Genomic DNA, 22957 nt, shown 5'->3' on the forward strand with positions numbered 1-22957 from the left:
GAAAGTGAAAAACATGGGAAACAACTTCCTAAATGTCTAGTAGAGGATTAGATAAATATGGTTATGTAATGGCATTTGTAGTACTGTTAGGAGAATATGACTAGGAAAAATATAAGACAGAATGTTTATTATAATTCAATTTTAAGAAAAAAAAATGTAGAAAAAGTAGTGGAAGTATACACCAAAATTTAATCATAGCTGTGTCCAGTGATGAGACTTTAATAATTTTCTCCCCTTTTTTTGGTATATTGGCTGAATATTATACAATGGACATGTAATAAGGAAATTTTTAAAAGACATTATATCAAATTATTCCAATTTTTTATTTTATACAAGGTAAAACCCAAAGGCAAAGTTCGATGGACTGGTTCTCGGACACGTGGCAGATGGAAATATTCAAGCAATGATGAAAGTGAAGGATCTGACAGTGAAAAATCATCTGTAGCTTCAGAAGGGGAAGAAGAAAAGGAAAGTGAAGAAGCCATCCTAGCAGATGATGATGAACCGTGCAAAAAATGTGGCCTTCCAAACCATCCTGAGCTAGTATGTACCTGATGTAAATGAACAATACTCATATTATAGACACGCTGAGGTTGCCCGGAGCAGCCTAACTCTTCGGGGTTTTATCATGATTTGAATTTCTTAATGATAGCTTGTATGCTACAGAGTAATTTCTATTTCTGTTTCTCATATAATATAATTCTAGGAAGGCCAATGATCAAGATCTTACTTTCATTCTACCTGGCTTATATATTAATATTTCCTCTACATAAAAAAAATACACCTCAACCTCTTCTCACAAGTTGATGAATGTATTCAAGTATTTTTAGTCTGTTCTGTTTTTTTCTTCTTTCCTTTTAAATAATTTATAATGGTATTTCTGCCTGACATAGTGGGCACATGCCAGGGAGTAGTTCTAGCTACTCTGGTGGCCGAGGTAGGAGGTAGGAGGATTTGACCCAGGATTTCAAATGCAGCCAGGGCATCATAAGTAACTTTATAATGATATATTTGAAGTGCCAGCTTTAAGTAAATTAGGCCTGAAGGCCTTACTGCCTTCATGTAAAAACATATAAGTCAAGTAGTAACATAGTAGGGGTTTAAATTTTTTTAATGGCGAAAGAGCGGCATTGGAATGTTTCTAAAACAAATGGTAAATACTTGAGGTGATGGATACCCTAGTTACCCCTATGTGATTATTTCACATTATATGCCTCTATTAAAACATCACAGGTACTCTATAAATATATACACCTACTATATACCCACTAAAATTTTTTTAACTTAAAATTTTTTTTTTAATTTTTAAGAGAATAAATTATAGACCAGATATATTCCAAGAAGAATAGTACTACATTTATATGGAGCTTTCTTCCCCGGGAATTAAGTTCTTCAAAAGTTGCCTGAATCAGGAGAATGAATTCCTAATCTGTAATATTTGTCTATCATTTGTGGTTTGTAAGTGAGTCTGTTAAGGAAATAGTCTTGTTATACCTAATGCTATGTACCTGTGCTGTTCTTTTGAATAGATTTTACTTTAAAGGAAATCTCCAGCTATTAAGTAAAAGAAAATATAAAGAAAGATGTTTCTACCTCAGTAGAGTCATATGGACCAGAAACATTTGAGATTCTCTAAAATTTGGAAAATTCATAACAAGTGGTTCTCCAGCTCTTTTTTCCTGGAAAGCATTATGATGTGATAGGGAAAGCATTATGATGTGATAGGAAAAGCATAGGGCCAGACAGCATGAATTCAGATCCTACTTATCAGGATACCACTTATCTGGAGCTGTCTTCTCTATATTTTGATTTCTTTATTATAAGATGGGATTCACACCACATACTTCTAAGGGGTGTTTTTAACAGCTCATGTAAAGTTGGCTAGCACAGTTTCTGATACATATTATGTGCTGGGTTAAAGTTAATTCTGGTTTACTTACACTTCTCTTTCTTACATTTAGTTTCGTATCTGGAAATTAAATGTAATATCAGTGAAGTTTATCATAATCCAGTAGTTTTTAAGGGCTCATGTGAAAGAACCAGAGATTGAGCTCTAAGAAGAATTGATGTTGAAATTATGCTGAGAAGATCCCTCTAAGCATTTTATGATCATCAAGTCTATGAAAGTGAAGTCAATATTTTTATACAGAGAAAGGCCAAGAGGACATTTGAGATAGTAATCTTTTCTGCCTTCTAAATCAAGAAAAAAGCAACACTTGTGTTCTCCCCTTACCATTTTCTAGTGTCCCTTTAAACTAAAAGAGTGCATTTTACCTAAGGCAACAATAGCTGCTGTAATGAACTGATGTGAAGAAATGAGAAATAAAGGCAGGGCGCCATGGCTCATGCTGTCATCCCAACACTTTGGGAGGCTGAGGTAGGCAGATCATGAGGTCAGGAGTTTGAGACCAGCCTGGCCAGTATGGTGAAACCCTATCTCTACTAAAAATACAAAAATTAGTTGGGTCTGGTGGCATGCCTGTAGTCCCAGCTACTCGTGAGGCTGGAGCAGGAGAATCGCTTGAACCCAGGAGGTGGAGGTTGCAATGAGCTCAGATTATGCCACTGCACTCCAGCCTTGGCAACAGAGCAAGACTCCATCTAAAAAAAAAAAAAGAAATGAGAAATAAAATGGAGTGAGCAGAAATTATATTGTGAATGACGCTGGAAACTGAAGATCCCAAATGTGGATTTCTTATGCTGAGTGCTTAAGGATAATCCTCAAGTCAAAATATCAGGCAGCTATTATATGTTAAGTTGTAAGAATATGATGCTGAGCTAGAAAGACATAGTCCTCCTCTTAATTGATCTTTAACAGCAGAAAAACAGTAAATGTATAAATGAATATAGAACCCTAAGGGATTTTCCAGATGTTTTAGTCAAAATAAATGGATCATTACCTGAGGTTTGGAAATCTTACATGGTAGTATTTATTTAGTGGCACTTTACCTTTACTGTAGAGTAGAAACAATCTTCACTTTAGAAATAAATTCTAAAAGTTTACCTGTAATTTTGTTATTTGAAAGTTAGGTTACGTTTTATAGAAGCCATGTTAATCAACTGTATACCTGAAGTATAATACTAAGGTAACTAAGTTCCGAATCCTGGGTATTGAGAGCAAGTGGTGATGCATTGTAATGGTGTGCCTCCTCCCACCCCCTGATATGGGTTAGGATTGCAGAAACTTCATCTATACTAGGTTGAGCAAATAAATAAAACATAGGTAATAGGAGCCATGATGAACCTATGATGTTAGATTAGAACTGGAGATCATAGTATAAACTCCATGTTTATTTTAATAGAGGCAAAAGAAGATATATGTGTATACATATACATATGTATACATCTTAACTCTGTTCTCTGAGAAAGATTAAAAGTAGTTGCCATTAGCAATGAGCTTCTAGAGCATCCAGATCTTGGTTTCTAAGTACCATTATCCCGTAAAGCAGCTAGGGCTTCTTGAAGAAGTGTTGGTTCTAAGGCTTGAGCAGGGAAAATACAAGACATTCCTGAAGCTTCTTGTAGTGCCAAAAAGTAAGGAAGTACTTAAGGCAAGTCCTAAGGACACATGAGACAACCTGAAAGAGCTTCCATTGTGTCCATGGCTGGAACAGTTCCAACAACAAATTAAATAATGATAGCTTTGGATTGTAACCCAAAGAATAAAATAAATATTCATTAGTTCATATTGATATAAATAATTAAATAAACAAATGTGGGGAAGAAGGGACTTATTTTTCTTACAGAGTAATTCCTAATAACTTATATAGAAGGCATATGGGAGATAGAAAATCACCATCAGAATACCACAGTAATAATCGTTGCAAGCAAAATCCCTAGTGGACGCTAACACTAGTGAGCAGAACTTTAAGGAGAGAGAAGATATTGGCATAGCTTCAGGGTATCTCCCCCTCAGGGTATTTATTAATTTATTAACTACTATAGTGATTTTAATTTATATCCATAAATTATTTCATACTCATACTTCTAGAAAACTTAATTCCCCTACCCTTGAGTGTAGGCTGCACTTATCATGAGAATAAAGTACGGAAGGTGACAAGTAGTGACCTTAACAGTGGATAAAACCAACAGATACTACTTCAACCAAGTGACCAAAGTTAATACCAGCGGTGGTAAGTCATATTGATAACATGTATCCCCTGATATGATGCAGTGAGCAGGGCACTTCCCCTCTATGGGATTCTTCTTCAAAACCCAGAACCCCAGTTTAGCCATGAGAAAGCATCAGACAAACTCAAATTTCAGGACAGTCTACCAAAAATATCTGACTAGTATAGTTCTCTTCAAACTGTCGGTCAAAACAAAGAAAGACCAAGAAATGGTTACGTACCGGGGGATACTAACAAGACATAACTGAATGCAATGGGATATCCAAGATTCAGAATCAGCAAAAGGACATTTGTGGAAAAACTTGTGAAATCTCAATAGCCTATTGTTTAGTTTATAGTATTGATGTTAATTTCTTAGTTTTGATAAATGTACCATGGTTATATAACAGTGTTAAAAATTGGGTGAAGGGTATATGAGAACTTTGTACCATCTTTGCAACTCTTCTGTAAATCTAAAATTATTTAAAAATAAAAAGTTTTCTTTTAAGTAAAACGTTAATGAGTATACTATGTTAAGTTTTAGACCTTGGTCCTCTTATTAAACTCAAATACCGATAAAACAACTGTAAGACTAATTGATGTTATTAACCTTTGTATTACATGATGATGGTTCTGAATGTAGTTGTATTCCTTTTCTATACCTCAGTCTCTTCCTTATTTGAATTTACATCATAAAAAGAACATGAGTGTTTCTTACAGGCAAGTAATTAAATGCTATTTAAAATGGAAATTTTTGTGTTTTAAGAATTCTGTGTGTGGTAGGGTAGTCTTTCATACTTGAGCTTTAAAAGTTTGTTATAAAGAATATGTTGTCATAGCCTTTGTGGCTATACACTGAATGACAAAGGATTCTAACTTTAGGTCAGAAAGGACTTGTTATTTTTAACTAAATTTTGTAGCTTAACCTTTTTTTAGATTTCTTTAAAAATTGGCATGAGCCAGGCACAGTGTCTCATGCCTGTAATTTTAGAACTTTGGGAGGCCAAGGGGGGTGGATCAGGAGATCGAGATCGTCCTGGCCAACATGGTGAAACCCCATCTCTACTAAAAATACAAAAATGAGCCGGGCGTGGTGGCTGTAGTTCCAGCTACTCAGGAGACTGAGATAGGAGAATCACTTGAACTCAGGAGGCAGAGGTTGCAGTGAGCCAAGATCATGCCATTGCACTCCAGCCTGGGCAACAGAGTGAGATTCTGTCTTATAAATAAACAAATAAATATTAACATGTCAGATTCCCTAATTATCAGAGCTTTTTAATTTATTAGCTATATGCAAATAAAGAGTGCTTTGAAGTATAGTACTAAGAAATATTGAAATGTCTTTAACCTAAGAGTAACTGAATTTTAGTCATAGTTAGGTTGACATCAGTGTGATTTATTTCAGATTCTTCTGTGTGACTCTTGCGATAGTGGATACCACACTGCCTGCCTTCGCCCTCCTCTGATGATCATCCCGGATGGAGAATGGTTCTGCCCCCCTTGCCAACATGTATGACCCAGTCCACTTCTGTTTTTCTAGTCTTTGAGTTTATGTTCAAATTAATTATAACTGTTTAATAGCTACTGAATGAATATTTTTAATCTTCAGAGCAGTGTGTAAATAGTATTTACCTCTGTTTGAATTTCTACCTTTTATTAATAGCTTTTGAGTTTTCCTTTTTTGTTTTTTTTTTTCCCAAAGCAATTTTCAGAAGCCCTCTTAAGTTTTGTAAAATTTTGGATGATTTTTTTTCTCAAATTCAATTTAAGCACAAAAAGTACCAAGTATAGATATGCAGAAAGGAGGATATAAGTTTCTTCCAATGTATTTTGTTTCATCCTCTTTTTTGGTTTATACCTACTTTCTTTTTGTCAGTAGTTTTACAGATGGTGTTATCAGGGTTAGGAGAAACATAGATTCTCTTTCTCTTCTATCTTAATTCAGGCAATTTTTTTTTTAAAGCTGAAGAATTGGGCTATTTTTGTGCTACTGTGCTCATTGGGTACTTTTCCCTCACAAACCTACTTTCATTTGCCTTAAAAATGATGGATGGCTGGGCATGGTGGCTCATGCCTGTAATCCCAGCACTTTGGAAGGCCACGGCAGGTGGATCACAAGGTCAGGTGTTTGAGTCTAGATTCCCCAACATAGTGAAACCTCATCTCTACTAAGAATACAAAAACAAAAATAAAAAAAATTGCCAGGCATGGTGGTGGGCGCCTGTAATCCCAGCTATTCAGGAGACTGAGGCAGGAAAATCTCTTGAACCTAGGAGGAAGCAGTTGCAGTGAGCCAAGATCATCCCACTGCACTCCAGCCTGGGCAACAGTTCAAGACTCCATCTCAAAAAAAGAAAAAAAGATGGATTAGGCCCGGTGCAGTGGCACCTGTAATCCCAGCACTCTGGGAGGCCGTGGCAGGCAGATCACAAAGTCAAGAGATCGAGACTATCTAAGCCAACATGGGGAAACCCCATCTCTACCAAAAATACAAAAATTAGCTGGGTGTGGTGGCACATGTCTGTAGACAGGCAGGAGAATCACCTGAACCCGGGAGTTAGAGATTGCAGTAAGCTGAGATCATGCCACTGCACTCCAGCCTGGCAACAGAGCAAGACTCTGTCTCAAAAAGAAGAGAGAGAGATGGATTAAGCTAGGCATGGTGGCACCCACTTGTAGTCCTAGCTCCGTGGAAGCTGAGGCAGGAGGATCACTTGAGGCTGTGAGTTAGAGACCAGCCTGGGCAGCATAGCAAGACCCCATCTCTAAAAAATTAAAAACTGGTAATAATTATTTTTCTAAAATGATGAAGGCTTAGCCAGGTGTGGTGACTCATGCCTATAATCCCAGCACTTTGGGAAGCCAAGGCAGGCAGATTGCTTGAGGCCAAGAATTCAAGAACAGCCTGGCCAACATGGTGAAACCTCATCTCTACTAAAAGTACAAAAATTGGACAGGCGTGGTGGCACACACCTGTAATCCCAGCTACTTAGGAGGCTGAGGCACAAGAATCACTTGAGCCTGGGAGACAAATGTTGCAGTGAGCCAAGATCATGCCACTGCACTCCAGCCTGGATGACAGAGTGAGACTCTCTCTCAAAAAATAAAATAAAATGATAAACTTTATTTTTTCCAGTCTCTCCCTTTTTTTTTTTTGAAGGATAGTCAAGTGAAGCAGTGGCAGTGGAGAAAAAACAAAAAAAAATTAATTAGTGTAAATACCACTGTACTCAAACCAGCCTGTTCTCTTTTTCAAAAAAATAGTTATTGGCATCATTGTTTTATCAAACATATAGCCTTCTCCCTTAAAAATGTCTCGGGAACTTTTTTTAAAATTATAATTACTGTTACATGCATACGTTGAACCAAATGTTATTTTAAACATTGAGTATTGCCAGTAGGATAGGCACAGAATACGTTTCTTTTGGCAAAGCTGTATGTTTCTTTAACATGTGCTTTATTTCAAAATCACTATGCTCATCTTCTGTTCAGTGGATGCTGAGGCACCTCTTTATTTAATTCAACACAAGAAAAGCTACATTGTTCATGTACTGTGTTCCCTTACCAGCTCTCAGAATACATTACCCATGAAGTTAACATGTATGTAATAAAAGATTGCTAAAAAAGTTGTTTAAAATGACCCTTACCTATTTCGCTTCCTCAGAAACTGCTCTGTGAAAAATTAGAGGAACAGTTGCAGGATTTGGATGTTGCCTTAAAGAAGAAAGAGCGTGCCGAACGAAGGTATTTTTGTTAATGTTTTGCTTGGAATATGACATGTGATATATTTGTTAATGGTTTGCTTGGGAATGTTTATATAATCTCTGTGGCTGCTGTTGCCCTACGACAGCAGCACCGAGTAGTTGCACCAGAGACCTTGTGACCTGCTTAGCTTGTATGCTTATTATCTTTCCTTTTATAGGAATTGTTCACCAGCTTTCAATCTAAAGTATTGGAACTAGCTGGGCATGGTGGCTCACCCCTGTAATCGCAGCACTTTGGGAGGCCGAGGCGGGCGGATCACCTGAGGTCAGGAGTTCAAGACCAGGCTGGCCAACATGCCAAAACCCTATTTGTACTAAAAATACAAGAATTAGCTGGGTGTGATGGCGCATGCCTATAGTCCCAGCTCCTTGGAGGCTGAGGCAGGAGATTCGTTGCAGTAAGCCACGATCATGCCCCTGCACTGCAGCCTGGGCAAGAGTGAGATTCTGTCTCTAAATAAATGAGTATTTGTCAGAACCTTCTCTGAGTAAATATTGACCCAAGTTTGAGACACTGTCTCTAAATAAATAAATAAATAATATTTGTCAGAACCTTCTCTGAATAAATATTGGCCCAAGTATTGTGAAGGGTATGCACCTAACTAAATATTGTAGAGAATACAAGAATGCTGTAAGAACTGGTCTATAATTTAGTTACCCCTGTCATCTCCTTGGGTGGGCAGAGTTAACACTGGTGAAATAAAGAGTATTAAATGCTGAATTGTGTCTTACTATACCTGTAAGAGATGTCCCCCTTTTCAATACACCATTGCATGGTGGTCTAAAGCAATTGGAGACGACTTGTTAGATGAAGTTCTTGAGACTGAACTTGAGCCTAATCTTTAAAAGGGGATTCGGAATCAAGACAATAGTTTATGTTTATTTGCACCTTCTTTAATTAATCTATTTCTGAACATTCATTTTCACCTACTGTGTACCAATCTGAAGAGGAAAAATCAAAGGGAAAGCTCTTGTTTGCATGGAACTCACCTTCTGTTAGAGAATGCAGACATAGGAACCCATAATATAATGCAGACATATGAACCAATAATAAAATAGAAAAGTGGAGGTATATTAAAAGCAATACAAGAACATGGTGGAGGAACATTTTAGTTCTCAAAGGATTTGGGGGTATCAAGGGAGACCTTGGAAAATAAAATGAGGTTATATCAATAAACATATTTCAAACAAAGAGCACAAACATGAGCAAAGGTAAAGTGTAAAAGTGACAGTAGATGAATGGTAGGACATAGATTTTTGTACAAGCTGAGTAAGGCCAAATTGCTAATAGCTTTCCTGCCTGTAGAATTTGACTTATTCTCTATAGAAAGTGGGCATTCATCAAAGGAGACATGTGTCAGTATATCTTTATTTCAGAAAAAAAAAAAAAAAAACGCTCTGGCAACAGTAAGATGAATGAATGGGAGTTGGGACTGTTGGAGTAGCAAACCTGTGAGTCTGTAAGAACTAAATTAGGGCTAGCATTGTGATAATAAGATGGAGGTACTGGAGAGAATTTTCAGAGGATTCATCTGTGGGACTTGATACTCATTTATACACTAGTATGACTGAGGAAATCTAAACATTGTCTCCTGATTTTACCTTCATTTGCTACTTCTTTAACTTATATTCTCTGACTCATAGTCTCCCCCTCCAAATTTAGCTTGCCTTAAGGCAATCAGCTTGTCCCATGATCCACTCACTTTACCTTGTGCAAAGGTGAACATTAAAAATGGATTCAGCCTCTAGAACATAAAGGTTTTGGTTTTTTTACTACCCAGTTTGAGCTTTCTGGCTTGTAATGAATGCTACTTAGTTTAAAGTCAAGTTAATCTCTCAAATCAACTAGGACAGAAAAGTACTTTGAAAATGAGAAACCCTAGGTTATTTATTTCTTTTTTTTGAAGATAGGGTCTCACTATGTTGCCCAGGCCAGTCTTGGAACTCCTGGGCTCAAGAGATCATCCTGCCCCAACCTCCCAAGTAGCAGGGATTACAGGTGGCCACCATCACTCCCAGCTAAACCCTGGGTTATTTCTCTAAACTACTTATGTTTCAGATATTTGGAATATCTTCCAAGAACATTTTTTTTTTTTTTTTTTTTTTTGAGACGGAGTTTCGCTCTTGTTACCCAGGCTGGAGTGCAATGGCACGATCTCGGCTCACCGCAACCTCCGTCTCCTGGGTTCAGGCAATTCTCCTGCCTCAGCCTCCTGAGTAGCTGGGATTACAGGCACGCGCTACCATGCCCAGCTAATTTTTTGTATTTTTAGTAGAGACGGGGTTTCACCATGTTGACCAGGATGGTCTCGATCTCTTGACCTCGTGATCCACCCGCCTCGGCCTCCCAAAGTGCTGGGATTACAGGCTTGAGCCACCGCGCCCGGCCCCAAGAACATTTTTAAAAATAAAGAATGATTCTGTATGAAATTGCTAGGACTATTTTGATGTGCTGTTTCTCTTGTTTTTATTTTTGACAGTGGAAAAGATGTAACTAGAGATATTTAAATTAAATCACAAAAACTAGATTTTTTCCTTTGCCTCCATCTTACTCAAATCTGCTATCCTTTTCAGAAATTAGTGGTTTTCCCATGTCCTGAAGCTGATGTCTCACAAATGTAGGTAGCTAATAGGCTCATCCACTAAGGAAGATAATGGTTTTTTTTGTTTGGTTTTTGGTTTTTTGTTTTGAAACAGAGTCTCGCTCTGTCACCCAGGTACAATCTCGACTCACTGCAGCCTCTGCCTCCCAGGTTCAAGCGATTCTCCTGCCTCATCCTCCAGAGTAGCTGGGATTACAGGCACGCGCCATGACTCCCAGCTAATTTTTGTATTTTTAGTAGAGATGAGGTTTTACCATGTTGGCCAGGCTAGTCTTGAACTCCTGACCTGAAGTGATCCACCTGCCTCGGCCTCCCAAAGTGCTGGGATTACAGCCATGAGCCATTCGCCTCAGCTGAGAATATATTCTTTCTAAAAGCCAAGAATGTAAACCACTAAGAATTTCTTATCTGCTTGCTCTTTGGAAGCCTTGGATTTGTATCCATTTATATGTGGAAAAGGCTGGTGAAAAAGTTTTGACAGTGGCCTCATATAGGACATGCCACTGCAATTATGAAATATTTTGACTTTTAGAAATTTATGTTTTAAAGTATGCCACAATATTTGTCTATATTACTATCTCCAATTTACTAGTTCCTTTGCTTTTTCACCTACTCTAGGTAGTCCTCTTTATTTAAATATCCTTTTTATTTTTTGGAGACAGAGTCTTGCTCTGTCGCCTAGGCTGGAGTGCAGTGGCATGATCACTGCAACCACTGCCTCCCAGCTTCAAGCGATCCTTCCGCCTCAGCCTCCTGAGTAGCTTGGTCCACAGGCACGTGTCACCACGCCCGGGTAATTTTTGTATTTTTTAGTAGAGATGGAGTTTCGCCATGTTGTCCAGGCCGGTCTTGAACTCCTGGCCTCAAGTGATCCGCCCACCTTGGCCTCCCAAAATCATGGGTTTACAGGCATGAGCTACCACACCTGGCTTTAGATGTCATTCTTTAAGAGGACATCTGTAATTATGACTTTATATCACATGCTACATTCTCAGATTGTATATTAGAAAGGAGAGGAAAGTTACTATTACAGGAAGACCAGTCTGGACCAAGCCAGTTAACCGATGGTTGTTGGTGTTTGCTAATTCTCCGTAATAATCTGGTTAACAAAGCTTTTGTTGTTTATAGTTCCTAGAATACATGTATGTGTGTGTGTCTGTGCATGTATACATGCACAGACACACACACATATATATGAATCTTAGGAGCGCTAAACAGCAAAATATGTGTGTTTCTAAAATAAATATTAACTAAATTCTAGCCCTTGTCATTCAGTTTTCTAAAGTGAGCACTTATATTCATTTTTTAAAAATCTGTGAAATAACTTCTTTAGCGTTCATCCTAGCAGCTTAGAGCCGTACTTACTTCCTATGTCATAAAACAAGAACATTTTACTCCCTGGTAGGTCATAATGGAAGAGCAACCCTTGTTTATGCATTCATTCAACATTCAGGCAACATTTATTTGGTACCTACTTTATGCCAGGCAGTGTAATCAAATGAGGAAGTATATAATGCGGTCTTTATCATAGAAATCTTTACAGTCTTGTTGAAAAGAGAGATGGATGTACATTTCAGTGAGTATTTAGTGGCTAGCCAGCAACTATCTGCAGAACTGATGGTGTGATGCTCGGTGAAAGCTGATGGTTTAGAAGTCCACTGAATGATTTTTAATCATACCGGTTTTAATATCATCACAATCTATCTCTATAAAGACCATGAATATTCTTGTTAGCAGGGCACTAAAGACTACACTCTAAAGGAGCTAGCCAGCCAGATACATTAATACCCTTATATAAGGAACATTACAAGCAGAGGGAGACAAAATGTTACTATTTCAGTTCAGTTCAATTGAATACACAGAGGCATGTCAGAGCTCAGCTGTCCTTGTTGAATTGGATTAACTTTGGAAGAACCAGGGAAAACACCTGCTTTATTTATTTATTTATTTATTTTGAGGCAGGGTCTCACTCTTGATGCCCAGGCTGGAGTGCAGTGTCATAATCAAAGCCCAACTGCAACCTCAGACTCCTGAGTTCAACTAATCTTCCCATCTCAGCCTTCTGAGTAGCTGGGGCAATAGACATGTGCCACCACCATTTTTTTTTTTTTTAATTTCATATAGAGACAGGCGTCTCACTGTGTTGCCCAGGCTGGTCTTGAATTCCTGGCATCAAGTGATCCTCTGCCTCGGAGTACAGGCGTGAGCCACCATACCCAACCATCCTGGTGTTTTTTAATATATAATTTAATTAAAATCAACATAAGTTTGTTTCTTGGAAATGAAACTATGGAGATGTCATTGGCTCCAGTCTTCATGTCCTGGCTCTAGTTAGCTTCAGTTGTAGCCTTCTAGAGCACAAGCCATGTGTCTACATTGCTTTCTTTTCTTTCATCAGCAAGGAATGAATGGTCTCAGTGTCATTCACTGGGACCTTGATAAGGTTTTGTTTATATAATTTTTATGGTAATATTTATTATGATGAGATTATAATTGTTTATACATACATGCAAAATATTACTGAAAACTTTCTCCAGCATAACAAAGATCTAATTTGTCTAATCAGAGGTGGCTTTTCATCTCATCTCATCATCAACTTGTCGCAGCATGACTCCTAATGAAGTTGCTTGTGTATTTCAGTTACAGGTTTTATCTCACCAGTGTAAGTCATTTTTGAAAGATAGTGTTATCTTAACCCTAAGAGATCTTGAGCTCCCCACACGTACTAATACTATATTAAAGTTTTATAGTTAATAGCTAACATGGGCCAGGAACAATACTCATGTCTATAATCCCAGCACTTTGAGAGGCCAAGGTGGGTGGATCACTTGAGGCCAGGAATTTGAGACCAGCCTGGCCAACATGGCAAAACCCCATCTCTACTAAAAATACAAAAATTAGTTGGGTATGGTGACACACACCTGTAATCCCAGCTACTCACAAGGCTGAGGCAGGAGAATCACTTGAACCTGGGAGGCAGAGGTTGCAATGAGCTGAGATTGCACCACTGCACTCCAGTGTGGGCAAGAGAGTGAGACCTTGTAAATAAATAAATAAATAAATAAAGTTAAACACTTCTGTGGCTTAACCACTGCTATTAACATGAAATTGTAATTTTAACATTGTGTGATTCGTGATGTTTACATAACAATTTTATTTTCAGCAAATCTCATGTTTTTTGTTTGCTTTTCATCTAAAGGAAAGAACGCTTGGTGTATGTTGGTATCAGTATTGAAAACATCATTCCTCCACAAGTAAGTTTCTGATTTATAATGTTTTTAAATGGGAGATTGTCATGATTGCTCTAAAATTTAACCCACCTTATATAATATTATGGTTTTATTTTTTTGAGATGGAGTTTCACTCTTGGCACCCAGACTAGAGTACAGTGGCGCAATTTCGGCTCACTGCAACCTCCGCCTCCAAGGTTCAAGCAATTCTCCTGCCTCAGCCTCCTGAGTAGCTGGGATTACAGGTGTCTGCCACCACACCCGGCTAATTTTTGTATTTTTACTAGAGATGGGGTTTCACCATGTTGGCCAGGCTGGTCTTCATCATGACCTCAGGTGATCAGCCCACCTCAGCCTCCCAAAGTGCTGGAATTACCAGTGTGAGCCACTTTACCTGAACAGTGGTTTTATATATATACAAATATTAAAAATGGAAATTTAAGACCTTCGAGAAATCATCCATAATTCCTCATGATTGAAATTTTATGTATGCAGCTAACTCCAAAATGTGATATCACATCTAAACTAAACTTAACAGCTTTTACCTTTGGAGTATGTTCCCTGTTTTTACTCTAAAATTTGTAAGGTGTTATTAGCTTGTTTTGCATGCTATTTATGTAAAATGACTAAAGAATGGTTTAATTTTTTATTTTGGGGATTGTTGAAAACTTCAGTTTGTATTCTTCATCACAGTTTGGTTTCTATGAAGGATTACCTTTGTTTTGCATTTATTAGTCTAATTTATAAGAGGTGGATATATCATGAGTGAAAGTACATGTAACATGGTCTTGTAATTTACATAATTTGTAAATTTTTGTAATTTGTAATAACACATATAGGTCATTTCATCTGGCTTAATTAAATCACAAGCTTAAAAGGCCTTTCAAGCTATTTCCTTGTGTATCAACCCCTTTCTTCTAAATCTTTCATTTTATTCATACAGCATATCTGTTCAACATCTTCTGTTACAAATATAATCATTTGTTAAGATGGAAAAACTTCATCATGACTTTTTTAAAACAAGTACTAATTGTAAACTCAAAAAAGTGTAGGAATTTTAATACAGAAGGATTTTATCTTTTAATCATCAGCATTCTTTTTAATCTACATACTTCATGTTGCCATGTTTATTCACTTTTGGAAGGGATCATCTCAAACTTTTTCAAATCTTTCACATGTGCTACCTAGTTGGAGATTACAAAACTAGTTATCCCAAGGAACTTTATTCTGTCATAAGTAATAACCTATATGCTTATTATCGTATTTTTTAAGGAGCCAGACTTTTCTGAAGATCAAGAAGAAAAGAAAAAAGATTCAAAAAAATCCAAAGTAAACTTGCTTGAAAGGAGGTCAACAAGAACAAGAAAATGTATAAGTTACAGGTATGAAATGTATAGAAATGTTTACAGTGCACAGGGCGCAATGACTCATGCTTATAATCCCAGCACTTTCGGAGGCCGAGGCGGGCGGATCATGAGGTCAGGAGATAGAGACCATCCTGGCTAACACAGTGAAACCCCGTCTCTACTAAAATGCAAAAAATTAGCCAGGTGTGGTGGCTCGCACCTGTAGTCCCAGCTACTTGGGAGGCCTGAGGCAGGAGAATCACTTGAACCCGGGTGGTGGAGGTTGCAGTGAGCCGAGATCGCACCACTGCATTCCAGCCTGGGCAACAGAGCAAGACTTCATCTCAAAAAAAAAAAGAAATGTCTGCAATGAAAGATTTCTTTTCCAATTATTCAGCATGACCCAGCAAGTATATACTTTTTCTGTCGTGATTGTTACTAGCAATTGTATATATATTTTTTGCCTTCCATCTTCAGTCATAGAATTTTTTTTTTCTTTTTTTTTAGAGACAGAGTCTCGCTCTTGTTGCCAGGCTGGAGTGTGGTGGTGCGATCTCGCTCACTGCAACCTCCACTTCCCTGGTTCAAGCAATTCTCCTGCCTCAACTTCCCAAGTAGCTGGGACTACAGGCGCGCACCACTATGCCCAGCTAATTTTTGTATTTTTAGTAGAGACGGGGTTTCACCATGTTGGCCAGGATGGTCTTGGTTACAGACCATCCTGTTGGAATTACAGGCATGAGCCACCACGCCCAGTCAAGGGTTGATAATTTTAACAAGGCCAGTAAGGCATTGCATAATGTCATCTCTACTTCCCTCTCCAACTCTATCTCATCACATTCTCCCTTACACCCTCTTGATTACAGACCATCTTGTTGGGATTACAGGAGTAAGCCACCACGCCCAGGCAAGGATTGATAATTTTGACAAGGCCAGTAAGGCACTGCATAGTCTCATCTCTACTTCCCTCTCCAACTCTATCTCATCACGTTCTCCTTTACACCCTCTGCTTTTGCTGTATCACCTTTAGTCCCTTTGCACATGCTGTTTACCTGTAATTTCCTTTTCGGTTTTACCTTGTCAAATCCCCCATTAGATCCCTTCATGGCAACCAGTTCTTTTCCCTGAAAGCACTTACAATTGTAATGAGTGGGGTTGTAATGATTTATTAACATTTTTCTTCCTCACTAGACTGTTAGCATGAAGGTAAGGACCATGTCTATTTTATATGGACTTGTGTCCCCTATACCTACTGTAGTGCTGACAGATAGTTAATGCTCCATAAGTGTCTAGTGAAAGAATCAGTAGATATTATCTAATTTACCTATTGACACCAAAGTTACCAGAGAAAGAGATTTTTCTGTGGTCACTGTTAGTAGCTAATCCTAGAAACCTTATCTTCTAAAACCCTGTCTTCCAGTCTTGTGTTCTTTCCACTAAATCATGCTGTCTCATTCAAATAATAAATAAATTATATTTTAGTTATTTTAGATCATTTTTTGGACTGCAGCTTCCAAAATGTGGGATAACACCAAAACATTTTTTTAACTTGAATAAATGGAAATGGAAAACAGTAGTTTTTTTTTGAGATGGAGTCTCGCTCTGTTGCCCAGGCTGGAGTGCAGTGGCACTATCTCAGTTCACTGCAACCTCCACCTCTCGGGTTCAAGCAATTCTCCTGCCTCAGCCTCCCAAGTAGCTGGGATTATAGACACGTGCCACCACGCCCAGCTAATTTTTTAATTTTTTTAGTAGAGATGGGGCTTCACCATGTTGGCCATGCTGGTCTTGAACTCCTGACCTCGTGATCCACCCTCCTCGACCTCCCAAAGTTCTGGGATTACAGGCATGAGCCACTGTACCCAGCCAACAGATTTTATAAAACTCTGAACTTTTTTGCTTTTTATTTATAAACTTGCATCAGCAATCATGGAGGAATTTGCCTCTATTGTTAGTGTTAAAACTTTATAAAATATGGTAGAATCAGTAAGGGTAAAAATCTCATATATATAGAAATAGTGCCCATCCTAGTCTTTAGAAATATACTTCAAAAAATAAAAAATATTCTTCTATATGTATGAAGTCAAAGCTCACAGATGGAAAGTGCAAATATAAAGTTAGTTCTGCTACAACATAACATGTATTTTTAAAAAACCACCATGCTGTGCAAAATTATACAGTAAAAACCATAGGGATTATAGAAAATATGGGGTTAGAGACATACATTAAGATCTTGATTAGCAATGCATTGGAAAAGATTGGAATCTAATAATAATGGGAGTGCCATTTGACATATATTAAGTAAGACATACACAAATACTACATAACTATGGCGTTTTATACTGAAAAAAATACCTGAAGTTTGTCTGTGGAAGCAGAGAATCGTAGTTCGTAAATTATGGTGTGGTGGCAAAAGGAGGTTTATCTGAAATCAGAAAAGTATAACATCAGATGCAAAATGCTATAGTTTATAACACGTAGTGAAGTAATGTTACTGGTAGATGTCTTAGGTATGTGTGTTTTGTAGATTCCTGTGCAACTCAGTTCAGCTAGGGGCAGCTTTCTGCATTCATCTAGTATTTCTCACAAATGAAATTGCACATAAATTGGCTGGGCCTGGTGGCCTTACACTTGAAATCCCAGTACTTTCGGAGACTGGGGCAGGAGAATCATTTCAGCCCAGAAGTTCAAGACCATCCTAGATGTCATAGCGACTCTCTCTCTATTGAAAGAAAGAATCGGGGGTGGAGGGGAAGAGGGAAAGGAGGGAAGGAAAAGAAAGGAAGGAAGGAAATTGCACATAAGCATGTATGAAATACACATCATGTTTGAGTTGTTTTGTAATATGTCAGTCATTTTGGAACTAGGTAGAGTATAAATAAATGTATCACACAAAACATTTTATATAAAAAAAACCCATAGTTTAGCCCAAATTCCTATTTTACTTGTATATTATTTTAGAGCTTAAAGGGATCATCTGTATTAATCTACCATCACATATGAGGCAGCCACAACCAAGGGAATATAGATACATGGAGTGTTGTGTTCAGAAATCTTTTATCTGAAGCTCTGCATCTGGGATTTAAATCAAGCCTGTTTAGTTGCATTAAAGATGACTTGGTCCAAGCAAGAGTGGGATGTTTCATTCTTTCTGAAACAGTTTCAGATGCCTGAAGTTTCTGATAGTATTTGATTTTAGCAAACAAATTTCTCAGTAAGAAAGTAGTCACTCAAAAAAATAGGTTGTTATGCCACCTTAGAGCTGTACCCTGTCCTCGGGACAAATGCTGTTTTCAGTTAACTTTGCATCTGGCATTTGGCTTTATCTGTATCTGCTCTTCTACTCTAATAAATGGATGTGCTACGTTTTACTTTCTGAGAACTTAAGAAAAATACACCCTATAGCTACAAGAATGTCTCTCATAATATTACAATTGTGAAAAATTGGAAATAAACTGCTTTAACTAAATTATGATACATCTGTAAGATGAGATACTATGCAGCCAGTAAAAGTTACATTGTAGAAGAGCTCTTCATCTGAAATTTGGGAGTCCTTTGAAATTATATATTCTAATTCAGAAGGCAGGATATTTAGTTTTTAGAGATGAAGTCTTGCTATGTTGCCTAAACCAGACTCCTAGCCATCCTACTTCCTCAGCCTCCCAAGTAGTTGAGACTATGGGTATATACAGCCACTCCCAGCCACCAGCTTTTAGTCTTTTTTCTTTTTTTGAGACAGGGTCTCACTTTGTCGCCCAGGCTGGAGTGCAGTGGCATGATCCCAGCTCACTTCACCCTCAAACTCCTATGCACAAGTAGTCCAATTGCCTCAGCTTCCCAGAGTGCTAGGACTACAGGCACATACCATCACACCAGCTAATTTTTTAAATTTTTTATTTTTATAGATACGGGATCTTACCATATAGCCCAGACTGGCCTTACCTCCTGGGCTCAAGTTATACTGCCACCTCAGCCTCTCAAGAGTTCTGAGCCACTGCACCCAGGCCCAGCTTTTAGTTTTGATGTTGTTGTTAATCCATTGTGTACCTGTAATCCCACCCTCACTAAATATAATTTACTCCAGTGATGGAAATGTTCTATTTCTTTGATGTTGGATGTGGTGACCAGTAGCTGTATGTGACTATTAAATACTTGAATTATGTCTAATGAGGAACAGAATTTTAAATTTTTATGAATTTAAATACAAATAGCCACACAGGGCTAGTAATTACCATTTTTAGCATAGTTTTAAACAAGTTATTTCATCCTTTTGGCTAACTGAGCCTTGAAGTAAAAGATGTTTTATATGTGAAGAAATCTTAGGAATCCTTTAGTCTTGATCCTTTTCTTTAAGTCAAGGTTAACAGCTTCAAGAAGCACTTTTACCTAGTTCTAAAATTTGAACCATTTGTGTATGAATTTCAGTAATAATATAATTTTCAATAGCAGTAATAATATAGCCTTATTATTGGGACTTTCATTTTTTTCTTTTTTGAGACAGGGTCTCACTCAGTCCCCAAGGCTGGAGTGCAATGGTGCCATCTCAGCTCACTGCATCGTCTGCCTCTTGGGCTCAAGCAGTCCTCTTGCCTCAGCCCCCCAAGTAGGAGGGACTACAGGCACGCACCACCATACCAAGCTCATTTTTTGTATTTTTTAATAGAGACAGTGTTTTGCCATATTGCCCAGGCTGGTCTTGAACTTCTGGGCTCAAGTGATCCGCCTTGGCCTCCCAAAGTGCTGGGATTACAAGTGCAAGCCACTGCACCCAGACATATTATTAGGACTTAAGAGTATTTATGGAACTGTAATTTTGTTTTACTTACTTTGCCATGTGATTTGTATAATTAGGAGTTGGCAAATTATGCCCTGTGGGCCAAATTCAGCTCACTTCTAGTTTTTATACAGCGTGACCTCAAAGTGGTTTCTGTAAATGCTTGAAAAAAAAGAATCAAAAGAAAAGTGATATTCTGTAGAAATTACCTATAATTCAAATTTCAGTGTTCATAAAGTTTCATTAAAACACATCTGTATCATTTACATACATTATTGTCTGTAGCTGCTTTGTACTACAATAGCAGAGTTAAGTCAACAGAGACTGCATTGTCTGAAAAGCCTAAAATATTTACCATCTGGCCCTTTATAAAAATTTTTGCTGACATTGTCTCAGTCCAATTTGGTTGCTCCCACAAAGTAACCATAAACGGAAAGGCCTGTAATCAACAGAAATGTATTCCTCATTAGTTCAGGAAGCTAGGAAGTCCCAAGTGAGGGCACTGGCAAGTATGGTGTCTGGTGAGGGCCTGCTTTCTGGTTCATAGATGGCACCTTCTAGGGTGTTCTTACATCATAGAAGGGATAAGGGTACTCTTTAGGGTAGATCCAATGCCTAGTGAAGGCCTACTCCTTCACAGATGGCCATCTTCTTACTGCAACCTCATATGGTGGAAGGGACAAAGGGTCTCCCTGGCTTCTTTTATATTTTATACATGAGGGCTGTGCCAAAGACCTCACCTCCTGATACCATCACCTTGAGATTTAATATTTCAACATGTGGATTTTGAAGGGACATAAACAATCAGACAGTAACAGACATCTGCTAAAGGTGATCTTTAAAAATAAAAAGCCAGGACAGGCCATAATGTGATCATTGTATATTTTAGATTTGATGAGTTTGATGAAGCAATTGATGAAGCTATTGAAGATGATATCAAAGAGGCTGACGGAGGAGGTATGTGTTTGACATTTTCTCTTCTTCATAGAATGCTACCAAGAAGTTCATTTAGGTGTCCAAATTAGGGCAGTGAGCATATTTTTTTTATTTTCTTTCTCAGTGTGTATCATGATTAGTACTGATGTTAGTTGTCTCAGATACAGAATAATTTGTGGACACATGTCAGTGTATAGATTCAGATCTTACTAATTAATTTTAAAGCAGTTTTGTTTTACAGTCCGATATAAAACATTGACGTTCCTCCATAGGTTAAAAAATTTACTTCTGATTCCATATAGAAAACTGAGGAAACTTTTCTGTTGTCTTTGAGACTACAAAGTCTCAAAAATTATGGATAATCAGAACTAAAATAATTTAAACCAAGATTTAAGTTAACCTATTAAAAATTGGTTTCCTTATTTCATAGTCTTTAATAAGTGGCATTAAAAAAGAAGAACTTGAAGGTGATTTAATTAAAGCACTTAATTAGCGAATGCTCTAATATGGAACATTCTGGTTTCTACTTAGTTATTATGAAAACTCTGGAGAGGATTAATAAGTAGGTTGTATGCAGCTGGGTGTGGTGGCTCACACCTGTAATCCCAGCACTTTGGGAGGCCAAGGTGGGTGGATCACGAGGTCAGGAGTTCGAGACCAGTCTGACCAACATGTTGAAACCCCTTCTCTACTAAAAATACAAAAATCTGCCAGGTGTGGTTTCATGCGCCTGTAATCCCAGCTGTTTGGGAGGTTGAGTCAGGAGAATCACTTGAACCCAGAGGCAGAGGTTGCAGTGAGCCAAGATGGTACTGCTGCACTCCAGCCTGGGTGACAGAGTGAGACTCCATCTCAAAAAAATAAAAATAAATAAAATAAGTAACTTGTTTAAGGCTTTTCCAGAGGTATGTGTCTTATTTACATAATTGCTGCTGAATTATCACTTCTTCTGTCCTGCAAACACAGTTTTTAAAAACTCTATTGGCCTCTTTCTAAAGCCTTGTCCAAAAGACAGCTTTCAAGAAGAGATTCTTGAGTGACTGCTCGTAGGTATGAGGTTTCTTTTTTGGGTGATGAAAATGTTCTGGTGTTAGTTAGAGGTGATGGTTGCACAACTTTGTGACTACACTAAAAACCTCTAAATTGTACACTGTAAGAGGGTGATATTATGGTGTGTGAATTATATAAAAATTTTAAAAACAAGAGGTTCTCTACATAATAAACTTCTGTAGGATAAATGAATGCTAAAACTATGAGACCTCTGTAGCTGAACTCTTGAGAAAACTGCATATTTTTAGGAAGAAAATATAGAAATGAAAAGCTGCTAAGCATGAATAAGGACCGTCTCTAGAAATTAAAGGGAATCTTTTAATAAACACATATTTTTCTCCCCTTGAACTCCCCTCCCCCAAACTCAGGAGTTGGCCGAGGAAAAGATATCTCCACCATCACAGGTCATCGTGGGAAAGACATCTCTACTATTTTGGATGAAGAAAGAAAAGAAAATAAACGACCCCAGAGGGCAGCTGCTGCTCGAAGGAAGAAACGCCGGCGATTAAACGATCTGGACAGTGATAGCAACCTGGATGAAGAAGAGAGCGAGGATGAATTCAAGATCAGTGATGGGTGCGTGGTCTACCACTAGACCCCAATCCCTAGATACCAGCAGGAACAGGGCTGGGCTAACAGTGAGGCTTGCACATGCTGGGATTAGGCTTTTCTTCTTCATCTACATGGACAAGTTCAGTTTATTTTCAGGATATTTAAAGTAGAGTCAAGAATATTGATTTTGGCCTTTTTTAAACGTTTAAAACAGAAAATAGGTTTATGGTTGTTTAACATTCGAAATTATATTCAAATTTTACTAACTACAATTAAACTTTCATTTGTTGAGAGCCTTCTCTGTACCTTTGTTCCACCTTCTGCCGGGTCCATGATGGATTCATAGTCCTATGTGAGAAATAAATAAGTAATTAGATATTATCCTCTCATGATTCATAGATGTTGGACTTGGAACAAGTAATCCAGGATAGAAGATCAAGAAAGGCTACTGTGCGGAGTTGGAGTTGAAACAATACTGCAGAGTTTCTCCTTTCAGATTATTAGAAGAGGAAACAAGCATATAAATCACAAACAAAAGTCATCCTGCATAACTGCTACTAAAATACAGGGAAAGATAAATTAGAGCACGGAGG

The 22957-nt window shown here is 37.9% G+C and overlaps 1 protein-coding gene across 4 annotated transcripts in view; it reads left to right on the top strand.

Moving 5' to 3' along the window:
• Positions 1 to 22957, top strand: part of RSF1 (remodeling and spacing factor 1) — a 157973-nt gene that overhangs the window by 118308 nt on the left and 16708 nt on the right. For all 4 annotated transcript variants that reach the window (XM_032295915.1, XM_032295916.1, XM_032295917.1 and 1 more), the window contains 7 exons: positions 337 to 543; positions 5515 to 5619; positions 7774 to 7853; positions 13676 to 13730; positions 14979 to 15088; positions 20716 to 20783; positions 22181 to 22388. In XM_032295915.1, coding sequence (XP_032151806.1) covers positions 337 to 543; positions 5515 to 5619; positions 7774 to 7853; positions 13676 to 13730; positions 14979 to 15088; positions 20716 to 20783; positions 22181 to 22388 — 833 coding nt within the window. The remainder of the gene's footprint in view (positions 1 to 336; positions 544 to 5514; positions 5620 to 7773; positions 7854 to 13675; positions 13731 to 14978; positions 15089 to 20715; positions 20784 to 22180; positions 22389 to 22957) is intronic.

Source organism: Sapajus apella, unplaced genomic scaffold, assembly GCF_009761245.1.
Source record: "Sapajus apella isolate SASKATOON/1434 unplaced genomic scaffold, GSC_monkey_1.0 scaffold34, whole genome shotgun sequence".
Taxonomy (NCBI): Eukaryota; Metazoa; Chordata; class Mammalia; order Primates; family Cebidae; genus Sapajus; species Sapajus apella.